At 46.1% G+C, this 19,936-nt stretch overlaps 1 protein-coding gene across 1 annotated transcript; it reads left to right on the top strand.

Moving 5' to 3' along the window:
* The first annotated feature begins 800 nt into the window (after positions 1-800).
* Positions 801-19,814, top strand: LOC148591343 (leucine carboxyl methyltransferase 1-like). The gene is made up of 11 exons (XM_088537737.1): positions 801-933; positions 1,752-1,843; positions 2,449-2,570; positions 3,944-4,020; positions 4,724-4,785; positions 12,742-12,844; positions 15,356-15,476; positions 16,255-16,356; positions 16,732-16,823; positions 18,021-18,118; positions 19,743-19,814. The coding sequence occupies exons 1-11, from the start codon at positions 836-838 to the stop codon at positions 19,763-19,765; spliced, it is 990 nt and encodes a 329-aa protein (XP_088393863.1). The 5' UTR covers positions 801-835; the 3' UTR covers positions 19,766-19,814.
* The last annotated feature ends 122 nt before the right edge of the window (positions 19,815-19,936 follow it).

Raw genomic sequence — 19,936 nt, forward strand, 5'->3', positions numbered from 1 at the left:
GCTCAACAACCGGCCGGGGCACCCGCCCCCTCCCCGGCGCGCGGCCCGGGGCTCCTCCCCGCGCCCCCCGGCAGCGGAGCCGGTTCCGGGCGGCCCTTTCCCCCGCGGTGCCCGGCGGCGCGCACCTGCCCACGGTCTGGTTGGCGAGCTGCCTCATGCGGTTGAACTGCTTCTTCATGGCGGCGGCCGCGCGCGCCCGGCCCCGCCGGCGCCCACACCGCGAAGCGCGCGGAGCCCCGGCCGCGCCGCCGCCTCCCCGCCCCGCCCCGCCCCGCCCGCCGGAACCCGCCGCCGCTTCCGGCCCCGCCCGCCGCCGCCGCCGCCGCCCGCCCACGGCAGGAGGGGGAGCGGAAGTTCCACCGCTACGGCCCGGATGCGGGCGCTGCCTTTCACGCCTGCTCCTCCCCGCGCGCCGCCAGCGCCCCGGGGACGGCGGCGGCGCCCCCCGCACCCTCGGCATCCCCTCGGCATCCCCTCGGCATCCCCTCGGCATCCCCTCGGCATCCCCCCGGCATCCCCCCGGCATCCCCTCGGCATCCCCCCGGCATCCCCCCAGCGGCTCCCGAGCCCCGTCCCGGGCCTTTCCCGCCCTCCCCGCGGCGGACGGGAAGGCCTCGAGCAGTGTCTCCTAGCAACCGCCCGCACTACAACTCCCGACACGCCTCTCGGTGCCGCGGGTCTTACGGGGTGGGGCGGCGCTCCCATTGGCCACGGCGGGAACTGACAAGAGGCCGGGCCAACCGCGGCAGCGCTGAGTGGGGCGGTGGAGAGGCGCGGCCCAATGGGAGGCGGCGGGGGGCGGGCCCTGGCCGGCGGCGCGCTCCCGTCGCGCTCCATGGCGGTCGCCGCCCGCGAGCCCGTGCCCGGCGCCGGCCCCGACGAGGCGGACGAGGCGGTTCGGGGCACCTGCGAGGACGCGTCCGTCTGCAAGCGGTACCGCCGGGGCGCGCAGCGGGGCAGGGCTGGCCCGGGCGCGCGGCTCCCGGACCCCACTGGCTCCAGTTTTGCCCGAAACGGCCCTAAAACAGGGCTAAAATCCCCGCTGTTCCCCCGCGTTCAGTGCCGGGTTCAGCTGCAAAGCTGCGTGTGCGCTGCGAGGCCGAGCTGTGGTGGCACTGCGGGGTTTCAGCACGTCCTGCCTCGGAGAGGCTGCTTGTTGCTTTGCAGAATTGTTTTCCTTATTTTTTCTGGACATATGTTTGGCGGGGATGAGGTTTATTGCCCTGTTATTTATGGGTGTGAATTTCTGCCGTGCTAGCTTTTTATTCTTCCTCTTGTTATAAATATTTTATATGTGTATAAATAAATATTTTTTAAGAGATAGAGAGGGCCTTATCACATGAGCTCTAAAGCTAGTAGTTTCTCTTGGAGCAGTGTCTGAGTTAATGTGGTACATGGAAGGTCTGGGGTAAGCGAGCGCAGTTGGTGACGTGCAGAGGTAAAACACGCTGGGTGAGCAGCCTTGGGAGCTCGGACCGTTCCCTGCCCGGCCTCGCGAAGGGCATCTTTGATTACGGTGCAGAGGACATGAAAACGCGCTTGTTCAATGTGGGAACAGCCAGAGTTTAAACCAGACTGGTTATAACTTCCCATGGGAAGCAGTTCCCCGTGTTCAGTGGGGTTTTGAAGTCTTGGCCGTGTACAGACACAGGTCGGAGAGGGCAGTGACCTTTTCAGCTTGTGCATCTTTGAGTGACTCTTGATGGCCCTGTTTCATAATTCTCCTCCTGTTTTTTCCCTCTGCTTGTCAGGTTTGCTGTAAGTGTTGGCTACTGGAAGGACCCTTACATCCAGTATTTTGTGAGGCAAGCCAAAGAAAGAAAAGCACCTGAAATCAATAGAGGCAAGTTGGCATGTGGATGTGGGTGAAGCTAATGCAAATGTATCCTCAAGCAGTCTTGAAGGGCAGCTGGCAAAGCTTTCTCATGCTGCATATTGTTGAATGTAGGAAGTGTATAAAAGAATGGTAGAATTACTCTTCAGGCTGGCAATTGAATGATCTTTATAATAAAAAGCCTTGTCCTTTGCTTTCAGTCTTCTGAACGGAGCGTCTCTGTGTGTCTCAGTTAAAGGCAGTAATCTCTACAAAGCAATGAAAAATACTGATTTGACCCAGGGCAGCAGCACGTGTGCCAGGAATGGCCCCCTCAAGATTTAAGAGCCTCCCCCCCGACTAGAATTAGTCTGCTCTAGTCAAGGTGAAGCTCAGCTAAAACTTTATTTGTGCAGGAACTGTGTTTTTTTTTTTTTCAGTGCATCTGATTTTGTTAGCAATTGAAAGCAACAGCCTTAGATGTCTTAAAGAGACTTCATTGGTCATTCCAGGAATCAGCTTTTTGATAGCTTAGGAGTTTAAAAATTCTGTAAAAATCTCAGTATGTTCTAATCAGTGAATATTGTACTAAAATAATATTAAAAAAAAAAAAAAACCCTTTTTTTTCCCAACAGGCTATTATGCTCGTGTTCATGGTGTCGGTCACCTGCTTAAGGCTTTTCTAAAGAAGACAGAATGCAACTGTCAGATTGTTAATCTTGGTGCTGGCATGGATACCCTGTTCTGGAGACTGAAGGTAACGACAGCCGAGGGCAGCGATCCCGGGCAGGGGCTGTGGAGCTCCCCGGAGCGCCTCTCTGATCCGTGCTCTGCAGCACGGCGTGGACACATGCAGTTAGCTCGGGTGGGCTGAGTTTGGCCTCCGTGTCCTTAGAGGCTGTGAGGTGTCACGGGGTGGCAGCGCAGGGTGACACCGTGTTGTTTTCACCACCTTTTCCCAAGTGGGTGGCGGGAAGGTGAACTCGAGTGGGCTTCCAGGAACAGAGCCTGAACCTCACATACTGCTACCCTCTGAAGTTCACTTTATCCAGTCATATATTAAGACAGAAGTGAGGTACCAATGTGTAGGGTTTTATGTGCCCTGTTTACCAGTTTCTGTGTCATTGCTTTGTACTTTGCAACAATACAGGCTATAATTCCAGAATGCTATTATCATTCTGAGTAAATCTATCTTTAAAGTATCTCAGCTTCTCATAACCATGTACTTCTCTAAATTTATATGGAAGATAGTCTAAAGAGGCTAGTTTCATTTCCCTTGGTCACAAAAAATCGTGTTACAGTCAGTGAAGGGAAATGCTTTTTTCAGAGACTTTTTTTTTTTTCTTTACCTACATTGCTATGGAAACTATGTCAATACACAGCTTTACTAAAATTCCTGCAACTGAGATTTTTAAGTTACTGAGGCCCTTAATTCCAACTCTTTCATTTTATTATAAATGCAGATGTAGTATGATGAAGATAAAGAAAATGGGACCCAGTTAATCTTATGCTTCAGTGTCTCATTACTGAGCTACTGTTCAGAAATGCATTAGATTGACAAGCTGGAACTTGCAGTGTGTGTTCATCATAAAAGGATTGCAGCCAGGGAGAGATTTGGCACAGTTTATCAGGTGTCGAGCCATGCATGACAGTATGAAATGAAAGAATTTTCCACATTTTTTTTTGTAAAAGAAAAATACCAATGTTCTTGTATTCTGGTTGACAGTTTGTTGAAAAGTGATAGAATTTAGTTACTTTCTGTGTAAACCCATGCAAAATGTTCCTCGTTCTTTTTTTAGAGTATGCTGGAGATGCATAGTAAAATGTAATGGTTTCCTGCTGCTGTGCTCTCTTCCATCCTGGTAGTATATTTTTGGAAGTTATGTTTTAGTGATCTTATGTCTAGGACAGCCACATAGAATAAGAAATATTTTTTTTTCTTAATGCTTAGACGACATGTTAGTATTTCTTCACTTTTATTTTTTTTTAAGCTGACAGTCATTAAGGTATACTAGGTATTATTAGGAATGCTGAAGTAATGAACCCAAAACTTCTTGGAGCATAAAGGCATTTTTTTTCTCATATGCAAGTGAAACTTCCCTAATGCTAAACTTTTACCCCGATTCTCAGGATGAAAATCTTCTCCCTAAAAAATATTTTGAAGTGGATTTTCCAATGATAGTTGCAAGAAAAATACATAATATCAAGTAAGTATTATTGTTTGTATTTTCTTATATGATATGAAACTGGATTTTGTTCAGCAGGATGTCATGAATTGCAAACTCTGGATGTTAATTTTTACATCTCCCTTCTGAGAAACAATTCATCCTCTAGGATTTGGAATAGAGCTTTGATTATACAAACAGGTCACACATGAAACTGTCCAGCCCCTGTTTCAGATTGGAGAAATTAAGTGGAAGCTCTAGTAGGGGAAAAGCCCATTTTACTTGAGGGAGAAAAATATAAGGGGCAGGGGAAGCCTCGAGATGACTAGAGGCAATGAAATCTGCTGCTTTTACTACTAAAGATGGCAGTGAATTCGCAGACTCTCATGCTGAAACAGAGAGGGGATAACTGATACCCTGTGTGAATATTCTGTTGCAATGAATAAATTAATGCTCCTGGAGACCCCCTGCAGCGAGTGTCTGCGTTTCTCCTGAGATATTAGCTCAGGGCTGAAGTCATTGGGTGTTTGTTTGGCTTCCTTCTGGGGGAGAGGGAAAACGGAGGGCAGGTTTGTTGCATCCTCACTTGTAAAAGGCAGCTACCTTACAAAGTCTCACTTGCAAACATTTTTATTTCCAGCAGATGGCAGGCATATTCTCTTGTCCATATATATATGTATATAAATTTAAGCACACAGTTAAACAAGCTTAGCTGCTCAAAGATGCTTTTTCCGTCTTCCCACAGATCAAAACCTCCCCTGTCAAAACCAATTATGGAATCCCATTCAGGGGAGTCTCTTCTAATAGGTGAGTCATCTTAAAAATAAGTCAGCAATGTGCTGCAGCACTTTTAAAACTTTTCTGATCACTTTGTTCTGCTATGTGGGCAGGCTTTTAATTTTGAAGCACTGTGTGGACAGAGATTTGGGAAAGAAAAGAGGCTTTTTTTTCTTTTAATATCTTGTCCTTTTGCTTCTGTGTCATATTAGAAATGTTTTCTCTTGAAGGGATTTTGTTCTGCCCACTGTTTTTTTTTTTTTCCCTCATGTAGTTTAACTTGCCTTTCCTTCTCTGTCACAGAAAAGGAAAAATGCTACTGAGGTTTATGGATACTTGGTTCAAAAAAAAAAAAGTATATTGATTGCTTTCATTAGTCTTTTTTTTTCCCTAAGAAGACAAGTCTTTACATTTAGCAGTCTTTATAGTAGAAATAGAGTCTGCATAGTCCATTCTCAGAAGCCAGTGACACTTTTTAACATTTTATACTCCGAATCTGAGTTTTTGAAATTTTGCTTTCATGTGGGCGCCTTTACAATCTGCCAGGAATGCTCCTGCCTACAGCAAGGTGCCAGTTATCCCAACCAAATGAGGACGGTAAGCTTAGAAGCTGTGGCTTGATAGTACTTTGGCTTACTGGATCATTGTTTTTGTGTTAAGATCATAATTCAAAACTCCATTTGCTTGTGAAAAGACTGTGTTTTGCTCAGTAGTTTTCTCAGCGCCTGTAAGAAGATACTGCAGTGTAGTAGCTGTTTTGTGCCCTTCAGGAGGAACAGCAGTTACCTGCATCTGAAATAATTAGTTGCTAAGTGGTTTGTGCTGGCAGATGTGGCCCTACAGCAGAGCTGTGGTGGTCGGGTGTTTCCTGATGTGGTTAATTCCATCGGTGCTTCTTGTGGGCACAGTTCTCAACATCTGGAGGGCTTGGAAAGGCTCCTCCGCCCCAGTGAGCGGCCGTGCCCTTCCTGCCTCCACGAGCTCTTGGGGAGCTTTACCCCAGGGCTCTCCTGCTGCTTGAACCTGGACCAAAGTTCTACACACACTGATTAGATTGTGTGTGTTTATACATATGCACGTTTTTATTGCTGCCTTTTAAAGAGTCTTATCCTTAACCTACAAACCTTGTGCATGCCATCTGCATGGCAGAATTCTCAAAACGTGAAAACCCAATGCCCCATCTGAGAAAAAGGTTTTCTAAGTACTGCTGTGTTCCAGGTAAGACACCTACATAAGACAGTGTGGTACAATGAGATATCAGCATAAGCATTCTTAAAAAGTCATTAATGCAAAGTCCTTTAGAAGCAATTCATAGTATTTGTGTTCTTGAACAGTTTAGATCTGTCTAGTACAGCAGAGAAACAGCAAGTTGCAAGCAGTGTGTTGTAGTTAAAAGCTGCTAATTAACAAGTGACAGCAGTTAGCTGCAATTATTATGCCATTGTTGTATGTATTGGAGTGGCTTATTTCTCCTAACTGCTTTGCTTGTCAGTGCTGGGTTTTAAAAGCTCTAGAGTAGCAATTTTACCACAGCCAGGCTGGATGGGTCCTGCCACACTGAGTCTGTTGGTATGGAGCATAATGCTCAAGTATTTGGAGATGGCAGTAGTTTGTTGTAGAATGCTAGTCTTAACTGACACTTAACCACAGATAGGTTTGAGTGAATTCCATGTCGGAATCACTCTTTGAAGGACACATCAGTCATGTGGAAGGGCAGTAGAACAGGCTGTGGAATAAATAGACAAACTGAGCAGTGAGGTGGATATTGTGTGGTCCTAGAGATTTCTTAGAGTTCTAGAGGAACTTGCCAATGACAAAGCTCAACTCCTAACTGGTCTATACCCTCTCATTTTAAAACTGTCTTAGTACCTGAGAACTGGAAGGTGGCGACTGTGACTCAAATGGGCTCCAGGAGAAATCCAGGGAACTACAAGCCAGTAGGACTGATGTCTCTACTGGACAAATTAGTAGAAACTCTAACAGACAGACTTAGTGGAACACATGAATAATATAATGTATTGAGAGAGTCAACATGGCTTTGTAAAGGTAAGTTTTGCCTCACAAACGTATTGGAGTTCTTTGTAGGAGTCAACAGGCATTTTGGGCAAAAACATCCAGTTTATACAGCACTTGAATTTCTGGAAATCTTTTGGCTGAGTCTGTAACCAGACTTTCTTTACGTTCTTAAAGAAGTTAAGCTGCTCTTGGGGTGGTGGGGAAGGAATGGTTCTCCATGGATAAAGAAATGGGGATGAGAGGTAGACAGACACATGTGGTTAATTTTCATCGTGGAAGGAGATGGTCACTTGAGCTCAGGGATATGTTGTTGAGAACTAAGAAATGATTGGGAAAATGGAGGTGGCAGCGTGTTGGCAATACCACACTCTTCAGAGTGGTAAAGAAGTGTAGAAGAATCTTACTAAACCAGTGACTTGGTGATTAATTCAACACGGATAAAGTGATCTACGGGGGTGAAAATGTGTGCGCCTTATGTTTGAAATGAGAGGCTGCTGGCTGTTTATTGCTGCCCGAATGCAAGATTTGGGAATTAAACTAGATACATGAAAACATCAGCTTTCTGCTCAGTAATGGACCGAAGATCCAAATCGAGTGTAAGAGTTCTCAGGAAAATGTTAGAAAGCAGATGTCACTGCTGGTCGTACACGCTTGCCCTCACTTTTCTCCTCCTTAGAAGGCTGCTGTTGGCCTTGAAAATTCGCATGCTGTACTAGGTGGGTTTTTGGTCTGATACAGCCGTTAGAGCAGTTTTAATGTGAAACTTCTGGGAATGTTAGCTGTCACCGAGATTGTAATATGGCATAATGAAGGAGCGTTTCCAGAGGATAGTGCAATGTTACTCATTCTTTTCTTTTTTTATCCTTAATCTGTTCCACACTGACTCTTGTATATCACTAATGTGTGTATATGTACTCTGGAATCTGTTGCCTGAGTTGATGTAATGTCCCTTGACATGACTCTTGTTCTCTTACTGCTTTTCCTCTCATACTAAATGGCTTCATTTCATGGAACTAGTGCTAGAAGACAACTTTCTTGGCTTGAGGGCAGTATCTGCTTTCTCCTTGCCCTTCACAGAAAGAGATGACAGCGTGGCTTGCAGTTCAAGTACAGATGCTTGTGGACTCTTTGCCCTTAGATGCAGCAAGATGACACTTGCCACTGAGCAGCTTTGCCGTTTCATCGGGAACGCCGGCTCTCCAGGGAAGAGCAGTGGAGTCACGCAGGAGTTTGTCATTGCTGGGCAGTGTGGAGCCCAGTTGTTTGCCAGGCTCGGTGGCGCTGCCTGGGTTGCGGCGCGGTCGCGGTGTCGGGAGGGCAGCAACCTGCTCGTGCTGCACCGCGCGTGCCCGTGCACCCCTGTCCTTGTGGCACGTGGTGACCCACGCTTTCTGTGCTTGCATCAGGAGCCAGCGCTGCGGGGCGGTTACTCGCTGCTGTCCACATTTCCAGCCTTGCTTGTGACCACGTAAAGCGGTCAGAAGTGTTGGTGTCTCGGTGCCTGGCGCTGGGAGGATGCTGTGCTTGCAAGCCAGCCGGGTTTCTTTGTGTTTGGACAGATCCCCTTGCTCTGATGTAGCTGCTGAGTGAACACAGTGGTGGGATGTGACCGAGAGCCTGCACAAGGGCTTGTGTGGACCAGTTGTTTCTAACGATGCTGAGGATACCTTAGGATAATCTTCATGAAAGCACTTTGAGTCAATAGGATCCTGCCTGCCTTCTGTTGGAAACTGCTAGGGAATTGCTGCACTAATCCGGGAGTGCAGTGAGAAGACTGGGTGCTTGTAGCAGAGCTGTTGCTGGACTTCAAGCACCAGTGGTGCTGCAATGCCCCTTCAATACACACATCAATGCAGGGAGCGAGTGCCTGAGGGGCACCCTAAAAATTACACGTTCATTTGCTGGTATAACAGCATGTTTCCATGAAGAGAAACTTTATTGCAGTGAAGCGAAAAGGCAACTGTAAGCAATGCTTATACCGTTTAGTTACTGTAATGACATCTACATTCAAAGCACTTGTTACTCCCTTGCCAAAGCTCCTGGGAATACAGCACATGTGTGATCAGAGCAAGAAATGCTGCTGTATTCTGCCCAAATAGCGGGCGTGCACCCGGCCTGGGAGGAGTCTCTGTGTTTGGGCGAGGAAGAGGATGGTTTTCCTTCTTCCCTCTTCCCTGCCTGGTGACTCTCAAGTAAAGCATGAACCTGGTAATTCTAAAGCCTTTACTTCATACATGCGTAAGTGATAAACACTGTATAAAAGGGAACAGGGTGGCTCTAAGCATCACAAAGAAAAACATAAGGTAGCTCTGTGCTCTACAAAAAGAACATGGGGATTAATCAACTTTGCAAAAGCCATGATGAGACACTGGCCTCTGGAGGAGAATTAGTGCTTAGAATATGAGATTTGGCCATGGGTTAAGTCACCAAAAGTTGGCTGCTGTGCCATTAGCGGGGCTGGCCTGAGCCACAACGCGGTGACCGTGTTTATTTAGGAGCTGCCGAGAGAAAGGAGCTGTAAGCAAGACAACAGGCGGATTGTTCATGGAAACGGTGTCCGGGTGTCTGTCCAAGCAGGGAGCTGCTGTCCGGGGCAGCCTCCCCTCGGCGCGCTGTGCGCGGTCACGCGCGGGAGCCCTTCCCTCTGCGACCGCGCTGCAGCAGGGATGGCTTTTCATGGAGAAACCGAGTCCTGTGAGTGAAACCTGTTCACGGCGAGGAGTGCGTGGAGGCAGCGTGGCTGCGCGGCCCAGCCGCAGCTTGCTGCTGCTTTTGGAGCTGCTCTCTAGGCAGCTTGTGCTGTAAAACACATCTGCACCAGTGCTGCTCCATCAGGATAGAGATATATCTTTAAATTTTCATATTTAGAACTCTAAACAATGCAATAAAATTGAAATTGGTGCCAAAGACCACAAGTTAGCACTGCATTATTTTCTGGGGTGTTTATGGCCTTACTTTGACTTTTGGCCTGCAGGCTTAGAACAACAACAGTTCCAGCTATCATCAGCTATCTTTGCCCTGCATTAAGGGAGTTTCTGCTATCTAAGTGTGATATGATGGAACAGTTGTCAGTCTGATTTAAAAATTTGAAGTTGTTTGCCTAATAAAGCCTGATCTCTTCGTGCCTTTGACTTTATATAGAAAAGGATATTTTATGTCATATATAGGCCAAAAATGGAAGCTGACAGAAAATCTCAAAAGGGATTTTAGTAGAACTTGGGCTTAACCTCTGTCATCTTATTTCTTTTTCCTTTGTTTCTACTTGCATTTCAGATTTGCTTCCTGAAAATTTCATAGTCTTACCTAGGATTTCCTCCGAGGGGGAAGTGCCGTTGGTCACTACTGATGTATGTGGATTAGGGAGGTGTTAATGAGCAGCTCGTGGGTATGTTCAAAACGCAGCTTTGAAGCAGCACGTGTCCTGGGTGCCTCCATGGCCAGCAAGAACCTGGTCACCCAAGTCCTGGAAATGCAAGTAAATTGGGAGCATTTGGAGTAAAAGACTTGTGAAGACAGGAGGAGACTCCATCCCTCCTCGGCTTTCTTGGCCCTTTAAAGCTTTCTGCTCTGACGGAGTCCTGTGCAATCCTAAAGAAATTCCCAGGCATTAAGTGTGCTTTAAGGTTTAAAGAATGTTTCCTCTGGGCGAAATCACCATTAAAGAAACCTATTCTAGCTTCTTCCAGTAGGCAGCTTGGAGCTGTGGCTCGAAGGCTGTTTATTTTCTCTTGCCCAGACCAGCATCTCCAAGACCAGTTCTTGAACGCTCCCCTGAGCTCTACACAGGATCGCACACGTTGCCCTCTCTGGCTGGCCCCTCTCCCACATATCAAGGCTTGACAGGTTTCTGTTTTCTTGTATGTACAGGCTGATTTGGGGAAAAAAAAAAAAAAAAAGGGAATTTTGATTGCTGGAATGTGAACTGTTATGATGGAAACTCCTTCTAGAGAATTCCTAACCTAAAAATTGAGAACATTAGCTCCTTCCAGCTCTTCACTGATAGAAATGCTCGCATCATCATGGTGTGAGCAAAAGGCATTTGCTTCCATCTCTGCAGTGTTTGTGCTGGATCATTTAAACATTTTTTGAAGTTAACTTCTGGTCAAAATTACCATACTAGTGTGTTCGAGTTGATGAATCTGGACAGCAGGCAAGCCGGTATATAAATACTTTTCTTCCTCCACCTCCCCCGCCAAAAAAAAACCCTCTGGTGTTCTGCTCGTAGCAGTAAGCAATCTTTGTTCAGCCTTTGGATGCCATTATCATGGCCTTGATATAATAACTTAAATAGAAGGGTGTGGGAAGTAGTATAGCTATTATAGAACACGTACATAGGAAAAAGCCTTGACTCAAAATGTTGAATCATTTGCTGCACAACTTATTTTCTTCCTACAACTTTCTGCACGAACCATTCTAGGGTTTTCTGTACCTGTTGGGGTGTTGCTGGAGGGCGGTTTGGAGAGGGGCCCGCGCGCAGCCGGGCTGGGGCTGCATCCTCAGGGCTGCCGGCGGCATCGCACCGGCGCCGTGTGCTCCTGGAATGGGAACCCGCTTCGGTCCCGTCCCTTCAGCCCCTCGGCTCCCCGCTGTGTCTTCTCCAGCTCTTGACACGGCTCCCGCATTGCCATCCAGCCGTGAGTTCCCACGGGAGCCCTGCCGGAGCCGCCCATTCCGGAGCCGGCCTCACCATAGGATCCATGCCAGAGCCGCCCATTCCGGAGCCGGCCTCGCAATAGGATCCATGCCGGAGCCGCCCATTCCGGAGCCGGCCTCGCCATAGGATCCATGCCGGAGCCGCCCATTACGGAGCTGGCCTCGCGATAGGATCCATTCTGGAGCTGGCCTTGACACGGAATCCGTGCTGGAGCCGGCCTTGCCGTGGGATCCCTGCCGGAGCCGGCCTCGCCGCAGGCGCCGGACACGACCTGACCACCACGTGGCCACTTGCCCGTGGCTCCAGTCTGGCCCTGGGATTTTTCCACTGTTCCGATCACTTCCGTGCCTGCTGGCTGTGATCGTCACCCTCCTGGTGTAGGAGGGGAAGTGAATGTGAGTTCTGTTCCCATGCCTGCGCTCCAGGAGTAAGCTCTGCAGTGGAAGCTAGAGCATGGATGGAAGAGCAATCCGATGTGTTTCCAGACAACTTTACATATTTAGGTGGTTTCGACATTATACTTGTAAAATTCCTTCTGTGCTGACTGGTCCTACGTGCTGGAATTGGTTGCCTGGGAATGTCAGGATGCTGCTGACAGCAAAGGGCTCGTGCTGCTGGGGGCTTCCTCGCGCTGCTGCTGCTTGGAGTCCATGGCAGGAGGCCTTTGGGCTCCAGCATCAGTCCCTCCTTTATGCTGGAAGGCATGAGGAGGAGCTTGCTGCCTGCAGGGTGCCAGGGAGGTGTGTTGGCTGCTTGGAATACCTTTTCTAAACGCGTGATTCCAGATTGGCAATACCATCCCAAGGTCCCGTGAAAAGCCTAAACTCTAATCTTTGAAAACCTGTCTCAGATACCCATGTATATTATATAACTGTGTGTATTGTTAATTTTTGATTTGTTGTTACTCGTTTTTTCATAAATTATGGAAGGAAGTATGTATAAATATATAATAGAGAAAACCCTCTCAAACGACCTCTCCTCCAAGTCTTTGATCCTCGCACTTTTCTTCTCTCTGCATTTCTTGAAACCATGGTAACAGATGGGAATAACCTATCCGCATTATAGTGACTGCAGAGTAAAAGATTAGGCTTGTTGCAGATTCTGATGTATTAATATAGCGCAATCTATAAGACATAATCTGGTAACTAATATTTGAAGAAAAAGAATTTGCTATTAATTGTTAAGAAATCAGATGGACTTCAGCCTCCTATGATCCTGTGTCTTTTTGTGTTAGTTTATTTCCCTTTGAAGCGGTTCTGTAATTTCAGCATTCCTCCTCTTTGTAACCAATAGTCTCTGTAAATTTTAACCTGCAGATTCTCACAGCCTGGACTCCACTCGATACTCCATAATAGGAGGAGACCTCCGTTTCTCGACAGATCTGGAGGAAAAGCTAAAGAAGCATAACCTGGATATACAGTAAGGTGTTTTTTTTTTTTTTTTTGCTTGTTTTTTTTCTTCCTTGTCTTGTGGAGGCAGACTGTGCAAAGTCAGTCTTGGACATACAGTGTCTGCATCCACTTATCATTATGCCATTTCCATGGTTACCTTTGGGAGCCCTTTGAGCAGAAGGAATTGTGCAGACACCTCCTGTAGCCTCGCTGAGCTGAGCAGGCTGCTCCGCAGCTCCTGCCTGCTAGTCCAGGCCTGCAGCAAGGTGATTGCTGTTGTAGTCCATTCTGCAAAATGTGTTTTTATCGTCCTGAGAAGATAAACATTAAAGAACTACTGGTTTCATGGTCTTAAACTACTGGAATGAATGAAGTTTGGGGGGATTTCTTTTTTTCTGTTTTCGTTTGTTTTTTTTCTGTTTAGTGAATGCGTTTCTACATGTTGCTTGTGGTCCTTACTCAGAAGTTAAAGCTGTTGCTGTAGGTCAGGCGGTTGTAAAGGCCTCCTTTCCTTTTTTTCCTTTTTTTTTTTTTTTAATTGTCTTTTCTCCCATAGGGATGCGTTCCCAAGCAGCCACTCTCTCCCTTAGAGTTCCTCAGAGTTTTTTTTTTTTCTCTCTCTCTAAAAGAGTTAAATTCATGAAACAGAGATTTCTACCCCTTTGTCTAATTTGGCTGAAATTTAACTAATAAAATTTATAAGAGCAGCTTGTGGGTGCATAGATGTATGTATGCGCAGGGCATGCTTGCATAAGGCGTTCCCTTAGGAAATGAAGCTGCAACCATTGTGATCGTTGCCCCTTTGCTTCGAAAGCAGGATGGCTGTTTGTAACCTGGTACACTTGGGCATGGCCATCTCAGATAGAAATGATTCTCCCCTTTGTACCATGGAGTTGGAAGCTGCACTTTTTTGAGTGGAATCTTCACTGGTTCTGCTGTGTTTTGCCAGTGCAAACTGGGTGGTGCCCGGCTAAGAGGGCATCTTCCACCCCAGTATTATGGGCGGCAGGAGTCAAGATTTCCAGGAGCTTAGCTGGTAACATGAAGACTAATTCTGTCTGTGTTCAATTATTTGGAGCTTTACCTTTGCAGTTAGATTATATTGCCTGTGCTTAAAACTCTATTTCCTCAGACGTTTTTGGTAAAGCAATTGTTACGGAGCCCTCTGAGAAATTAACTCTAGAATCTGATGTCTGGAATTTTATTGCTCGAGTTTGAGGCCCCAGAGGGGTGCAGTGTAAGTTTTTAGAGTGGATGATGGACATACCTTTCAAATCTAAGAAATATAAATAGCAGTTTTCTGGCTGGGTGGGAGAGAGCATATGGGTAAGCAGAATGCATCAAATTGCCATTTAAATCTTTGCACTTCCGTCTTCTGAAATCTCATCTTGCTTGTCTTCATTGCTGTTCCCGATGACTTCTTTTCCTGTTCATTCCAGCAATTAAATGAAAACTCCTAAACTCTAAGCAAAACTAATCTCTTCTGGTCTCTTTTGTGGATGGGGGAAAGAGACAGTGTGCCAACCATAGGTTGTATCTTGCTATGTAATACATGACTCTCAATTGTATTTTCCTATGTAATACCTGAAGTTTGTTCTCCTGATACTTGAATAAAATTATGTAACTCCAGTTCTTATTTTAAGAGCGAGCCCTTTTTCTCTCTGTACTTTTATTCATGGTTCTGTGGCTGCTGGTGTCCGCAGGGTGCGATTCCTGCCGGGATGTGTTTTGGTGTGCGCTTCCCGGGCTGCCGGAGCTGCGGGATCCAGGCAGCTCTGTGTCCGTAGGGATCCAGGCAGCCCTGTGCCCGTAGGGATCCAGGCAGCCCTGTGTCCGTAGGGATCCAGGCAGCTCTGTGTCCGTAGGGATCCAGGCAGCCCTGTGTCCGTAGGGATCCAGGCAGCCCTGTGTCCGTAGGGATCCAGGCAGCCCTGTGTCCGTAGGGATCCAGGCAGCCCTGTGTCCGTAGGGATCCAGGCAGCTCTGTGCTCGTAGGGATCCAGGCAGCCCTGTGTCCGTAGGGATCCAGGCAGCCCTGTGTCCGTAGGGATCCAGGCAGCTCTGTGTCCGTAGGGATCCAGGCAGCCCTGTGTCCGTAGGGATCCAGGCAGCTCTGTGCTCGTAGGGATCCAGGCAGCCCTGTGTCCGTAGGGATCCAGGCAGCTCTGTGTCCGTAGGGATCCAGGCAGCCCTGTGTCCGTAGGGATCCAGGCAGCTCTGTGCTCGTAGGGATCCAGGCAGCCCTGTGTCCGTAGGGATCCAGGCAGCCCTGTGCCCGTGGTGCCGCTGCCCTAAAGGCAACGGGTTCCCAGCATCCAGTTTTGTAACCTTGGGGGTTCACTATGGTCAATGGGGCAAATGCCAGGAAATCCCATCCTAGTCTGCTTGATGAAATTATTTAATTCAGCTTTAAATGTCTCTCTCACAAAGAGGTGGAGGTTTCCTAATGTATTCTGGGGACCAGGATTATCTTGCTAATAATTCTCTGTAGATTTTTTCAGTTTTGCTAGAAGCACTTCTCCTGTTTTTTGTTTTAAAGATTGCCAACGCTCCTGATAGCAGAATGTGTGCTGGTATACATGACACCACAGCAATCTGCAAATCTTCTGAAATGGGCATCGAGCACTTTTCCGATGGCTATGTTTATAAATTATGAGCAGGTAAAATAAAAATGACCTTTAAAGAGCTATATTATTGTCATAGGAACTGCTTTTGAAATTGGGAGTTCTGCCTGTAAAATAGAAGTAAATTTTATCCTTTGGTACAGATAAAGATTCTGCTGGAGTTCTTTGGTAATATGTTGTCTTGTAGATCTGTTAGCTCATTATGCATATTCATGCAAGAAATATATAGATATTCTGAAGGATGATTGCTAGGCCATCTTGAACCAAAAGAACTGAGGCTTAATGCATTTATCTAAATCAACACTTCACAGTTTTCTTCATAAGACAGAAGTAAAAGAAATGATGCTCAATGTTAAATATGAGTTTATAGCATTAGAATTCCGTAGCAAAATGGAGCAAAAATCTTCGCAGCATGAACTGAACTTTTCTGTATAGAAGTGAAAAGCTGCCCCAGGGGAATCGGGTAGCTCTAGGAATTGGTTACAGAATCTTCCATGTTCTAAATCGGCACTAGAGATCTAAATGAAGCTGCTGACAATCCAAAGCAGAGTCAATCTTCAGTTCCCCGTGTACATTTCATGTGTTCAGAGAGGAAATAGCATTGTCGCTAAAAGCAGGAATGGCACTTGACTTGCAAAAGTGACATAGCTAGGAGGTTGTGGCAGTGGGAAATAAGACTTCTTGGGAGAAAATATGAAATCTTCTTTAATGTTATCTTGCACATTTTACAGTATAGGCAATCATTAGTTACAGCTTTTCACTGTGAATACATTCTTTTCAAAAAGGGGAAATGCTTTTTGTCTCGTTCTCTGAGGTGAATATGGCAGATCGGTTTGGACAGATCATGATTGAGAACCTGCAGAGGAGACAGTGTAACCTGGCCGGAGTGGAGGTCTGCAGGTCCCTGGACTCTCAGGTAGAGAGGCTCACAACCTGGCTGTGGTTATTAGGTTTAATATGTCTGCAAATTGCAAGGCTCCAACACCGATGAAGGCAAATCTGGGATGGGGCAGCTGCTGTCTCCCGAAAGCCTTTCCCATCCGCCCTCGGGTCTGTCCGTGCAGTTAACGCCGCGGTTGGCAGATCCCACCCAGCTTTCCAGACAGTCCTGCAGCTCCATCCAGCCGCTGCACCCTCCTGCCAGTGCTTGGAAGGAGCTGTTTGGAGAAGGGTGCAGAGCTCTTCAGGGAACGCGTCGCGTAGATGGCCTGCAAAATCCTTGGGACAAAAACCGATTCCTGCAACTCTTTCCTTGAGTCTCTGAAAACTGAACTGCTTGTTTATTTTACAGAGGGAGCGGTTGCTGTTAAATGGCTGGGAAACTGCACATGCCATTGATATGATGAAAGTGTACAGCTTTTTGCCACAGGCTGATGTGAAAAGGTACTGCTGATAGCTTGCTTAGCAGGTAGAAGGCATTGCCTTCAGTGTTCAGCTTTTACTGGGCTGATCTACCCAAGGGAGGCGTTTCTGAGCTCCACAGCCAAGTGGTTGCTTCACACAAATGAAAAGCTGATTAGAATGATCTTCCTGTGATGACTTGTTTTCCAAATGAAGTCCTTGTTTTCGTTGTCATCTGTTGGTTTGTCATAAAGTATTTCTGTGCATGTGAGTGTTAAGTAATTTTCATTGATATTGTTAAATTTTTAATATTAAAGGAAAACTAAAAAGGGAGGAATTGCTCTTAATAAGTAACTTCGTAGGTATTTTATATGAAGTGTAAATCCCTGAGTCACCCATTAACTATAGTTTGAATTAGTCAAACAACTTACCTTGATCAAAATAAATATTTGCATGTGAGGATTTCTCAAACCATGGAACTGAACAGGTGAGACTGAAAATCACTGGTTGTTTAAATAGGAGTGATGACTGTGGGATTTTACCATATGGCACTTGTGGCGAAACATGGTTGGTCCTCTTTAGCAGCCTGCTAAACTATTGTGCCTGTTCATCTCCTTCTGCTTGTTCCTGGTGCCAATAAATAGGTTATGTTAATAGTGAAGGACAGAATTTATATGAGGGAAATAATGCTTTCTATTTATAAAACATCTTTGACCCACAGTTCTTTTTTTGCAGTACCTCTGTGGATATATTTAAACACTGCCCCTCAGCTTCTCTCTAGATCCACAGTTAGCAGCCCTTCCAAGTGCTTTGTGTGGAAAATAAGCACACTGATATTCAAGTAATCTAGGAGGGGAGGAAGGTACGGGATTAGAATTTTAAAGCAAGGTTATACTACTGTGTCTATATAAATCCAACAAGACCACATAGATGTAGTAAAAGGAGTTAGAAAAGAAATACGGGTATTCACAAGAAGTTGTGCACATTAATTGTGGAACACAGAATTCCCTGGATTGGCAGCTGAAAGCATTTTGTGGATCACTAGTTTAATACATTGACAGCAAAGGTTGGGAGCAGTGGTATTTCCATTATGGACCTGTGTTTGCTTATTTTGTAATAAGCAACTCTGTCTCTCCTAACTTTTCCTATTTTCCACTCTTCTGGAGTAAAGATGTATATGTTATGAAATTGTACTAGGACTGCAATCTAAAATTACTTATTATTTATTTATTACTGCAGAATAGAAGGACTTGAATTCCTGGATGAGAAGGAGCTCTTTGAACAACTAATGCAGCACTACTGCATCTGCTGGGCTTCAAAAGACAGCAGCAATCTGGGTAATGTTCTCCAAGATGTAGAAGGTGACCCCACATGACTCTGTGTACCCTAGATGCATGGCAGAAATACCCCATAGCAGAACTGGGGTCTGCTTCTCTGCTGGGGCTGTGAACACCTCCCTGGTGATGACACATGGCTGTTTCTTCTGCAGCTTTCTAAGGGTTTGTATAGGCATCTGCATGGCCCAACTAGGAGCCTGTCCAGTAGAAGGGAGTTAAAATTTTTACACTGAAAGATGCAATATGAGTTACTTTGACTGCCTGCTTTATAGTATCCATGCTAACTGAAAGGTTTTACAAATTCTGTGCGTGAGGTGCCATATGGACATATAATATATAAAATCAATGTCCTGACAACAGCAACAAAAAATTTGTAATGCTTAGCCCACTCTTATCATTCTGCACTGTTCCCATTTACTTCCATCTAAAAGACTGATATTTTCCATGCTACTTGTTCCTGGCAAGAAATAATGCTTAAGTTAACTCTTATATGTTCCTTTTGTTCTTAAAATTCTGTTTCTAGTCTGGAAGATCTTTGGCACAAAGACACTTGATTAATGCTTTAGGTTAGGCAGCATTATGTATGGGACTCTTTCAGAAATACTAAAATGAAGAGTTGGGGGTTGAGTAAAGGATGGATGTCTGCAGCTATTATTGTCAAGAGTTAGAAAGATGACTCTGTTGTAGATAGTTTATCGCTATTTCTGTCTGCAATTTCAGGGACTTAACTGTTTTCAGAAAGCTTCCTCGATGGCAGTTTATCTTTTTCCTCCCCTTCTCTGCCCCTCCTTTGCTCCTGACAAAGCAGTTTCGAGAACAAATTTTATTTACTGCTCCTTACCGAGTAGGAATAGATGGAATCTTTACAAAAATGGTGCATCTATCTCAGCCAGGCCAAGCGCTGGGACAGCTGACAGCTGATAAAGCAGATCTGAACGCCACGGGGCTGCTGCTGGGACAGAGGTGATGGCTGGTGGTGTCACCGGAGCAGAATGCTACAACTTCCATGGTTTTGAGCTGCAGAAATGAACAATTTTCACTGATTTGTGATGGCTGAAAAGTGGTGACTGGAATAGAGAGCTTATTTCTAGTGATTGAAGCCCAAAAAGGTGTCCTCTTCACAGTAGTCAATATTCCTGGAGTCTCCAGCATTACACTTTGCTGTGATTAGAGGAGAGTCAAAGTTAGTTATGTGTACCAAGGTTGAATGATGCAGCATATCTTAGAAGTCAAAGGAGATAATCAAATGTCTAATGCCTGGTTATTCTTTAATCTAAAATGCTCTTTATCCTGAGTGAATTTACTGCGCTTAGTAATGCTTCTTTTCCCTGGCTTTCTCTCGTTAATTCCATGGGCAGACCCTTACTTCATTTAACAGCCTCTGTATTGCTGCTCCTGCCACAAACACCTTCAGCACTCCTCCATCACTGCAGTGCAATCAAAAACGGATTTAAAAAGTACAATTCACCTTGCTTCCTAATTTCCCTGTCTGCCACCAAGCCTGACGCTTCATTTGTCATAGATTTCTCAAAGCATGCTGCCTTCCTTGTCCTGCTATTCCAATAACGAGGCATGGGCAGTGTAACAATTAACACTTGTTTCTCCCCATCCTTCCTGCACACAGGCCTTACAAGCATCACGTTTTGATGGATTTGCTTGGGAGAAGCCACGGGCCCAGAAGCCGCCGCTGCCGCCTTCTGCCGGAGACGGGACTGAAGGAGCGATGGGCTCTGCATGTGCCAACTTCAGTTTGCTCCTCTGTGTAGGCAGCGCCGGAGAGGAGAAGTGCCCGGTGCTGCAGATGCTGACTCTCCTGTT

Source organism: Tinamus guttatus, unplaced genomic scaffold, assembly GCF_059628265.1.
Source record: "Tinamus guttatus ecotype Peru unplaced genomic scaffold, ASM5962826v1 Tinamus_guttatus_pri_ptg000861l, whole genome shotgun sequence".
In the NCBI taxonomy this organism is placed as follows: domain Eukaryota; kingdom Metazoa; phylum Chordata; class Aves; order Tinamiformes; family Tinamidae; genus Tinamus; species Tinamus guttatus.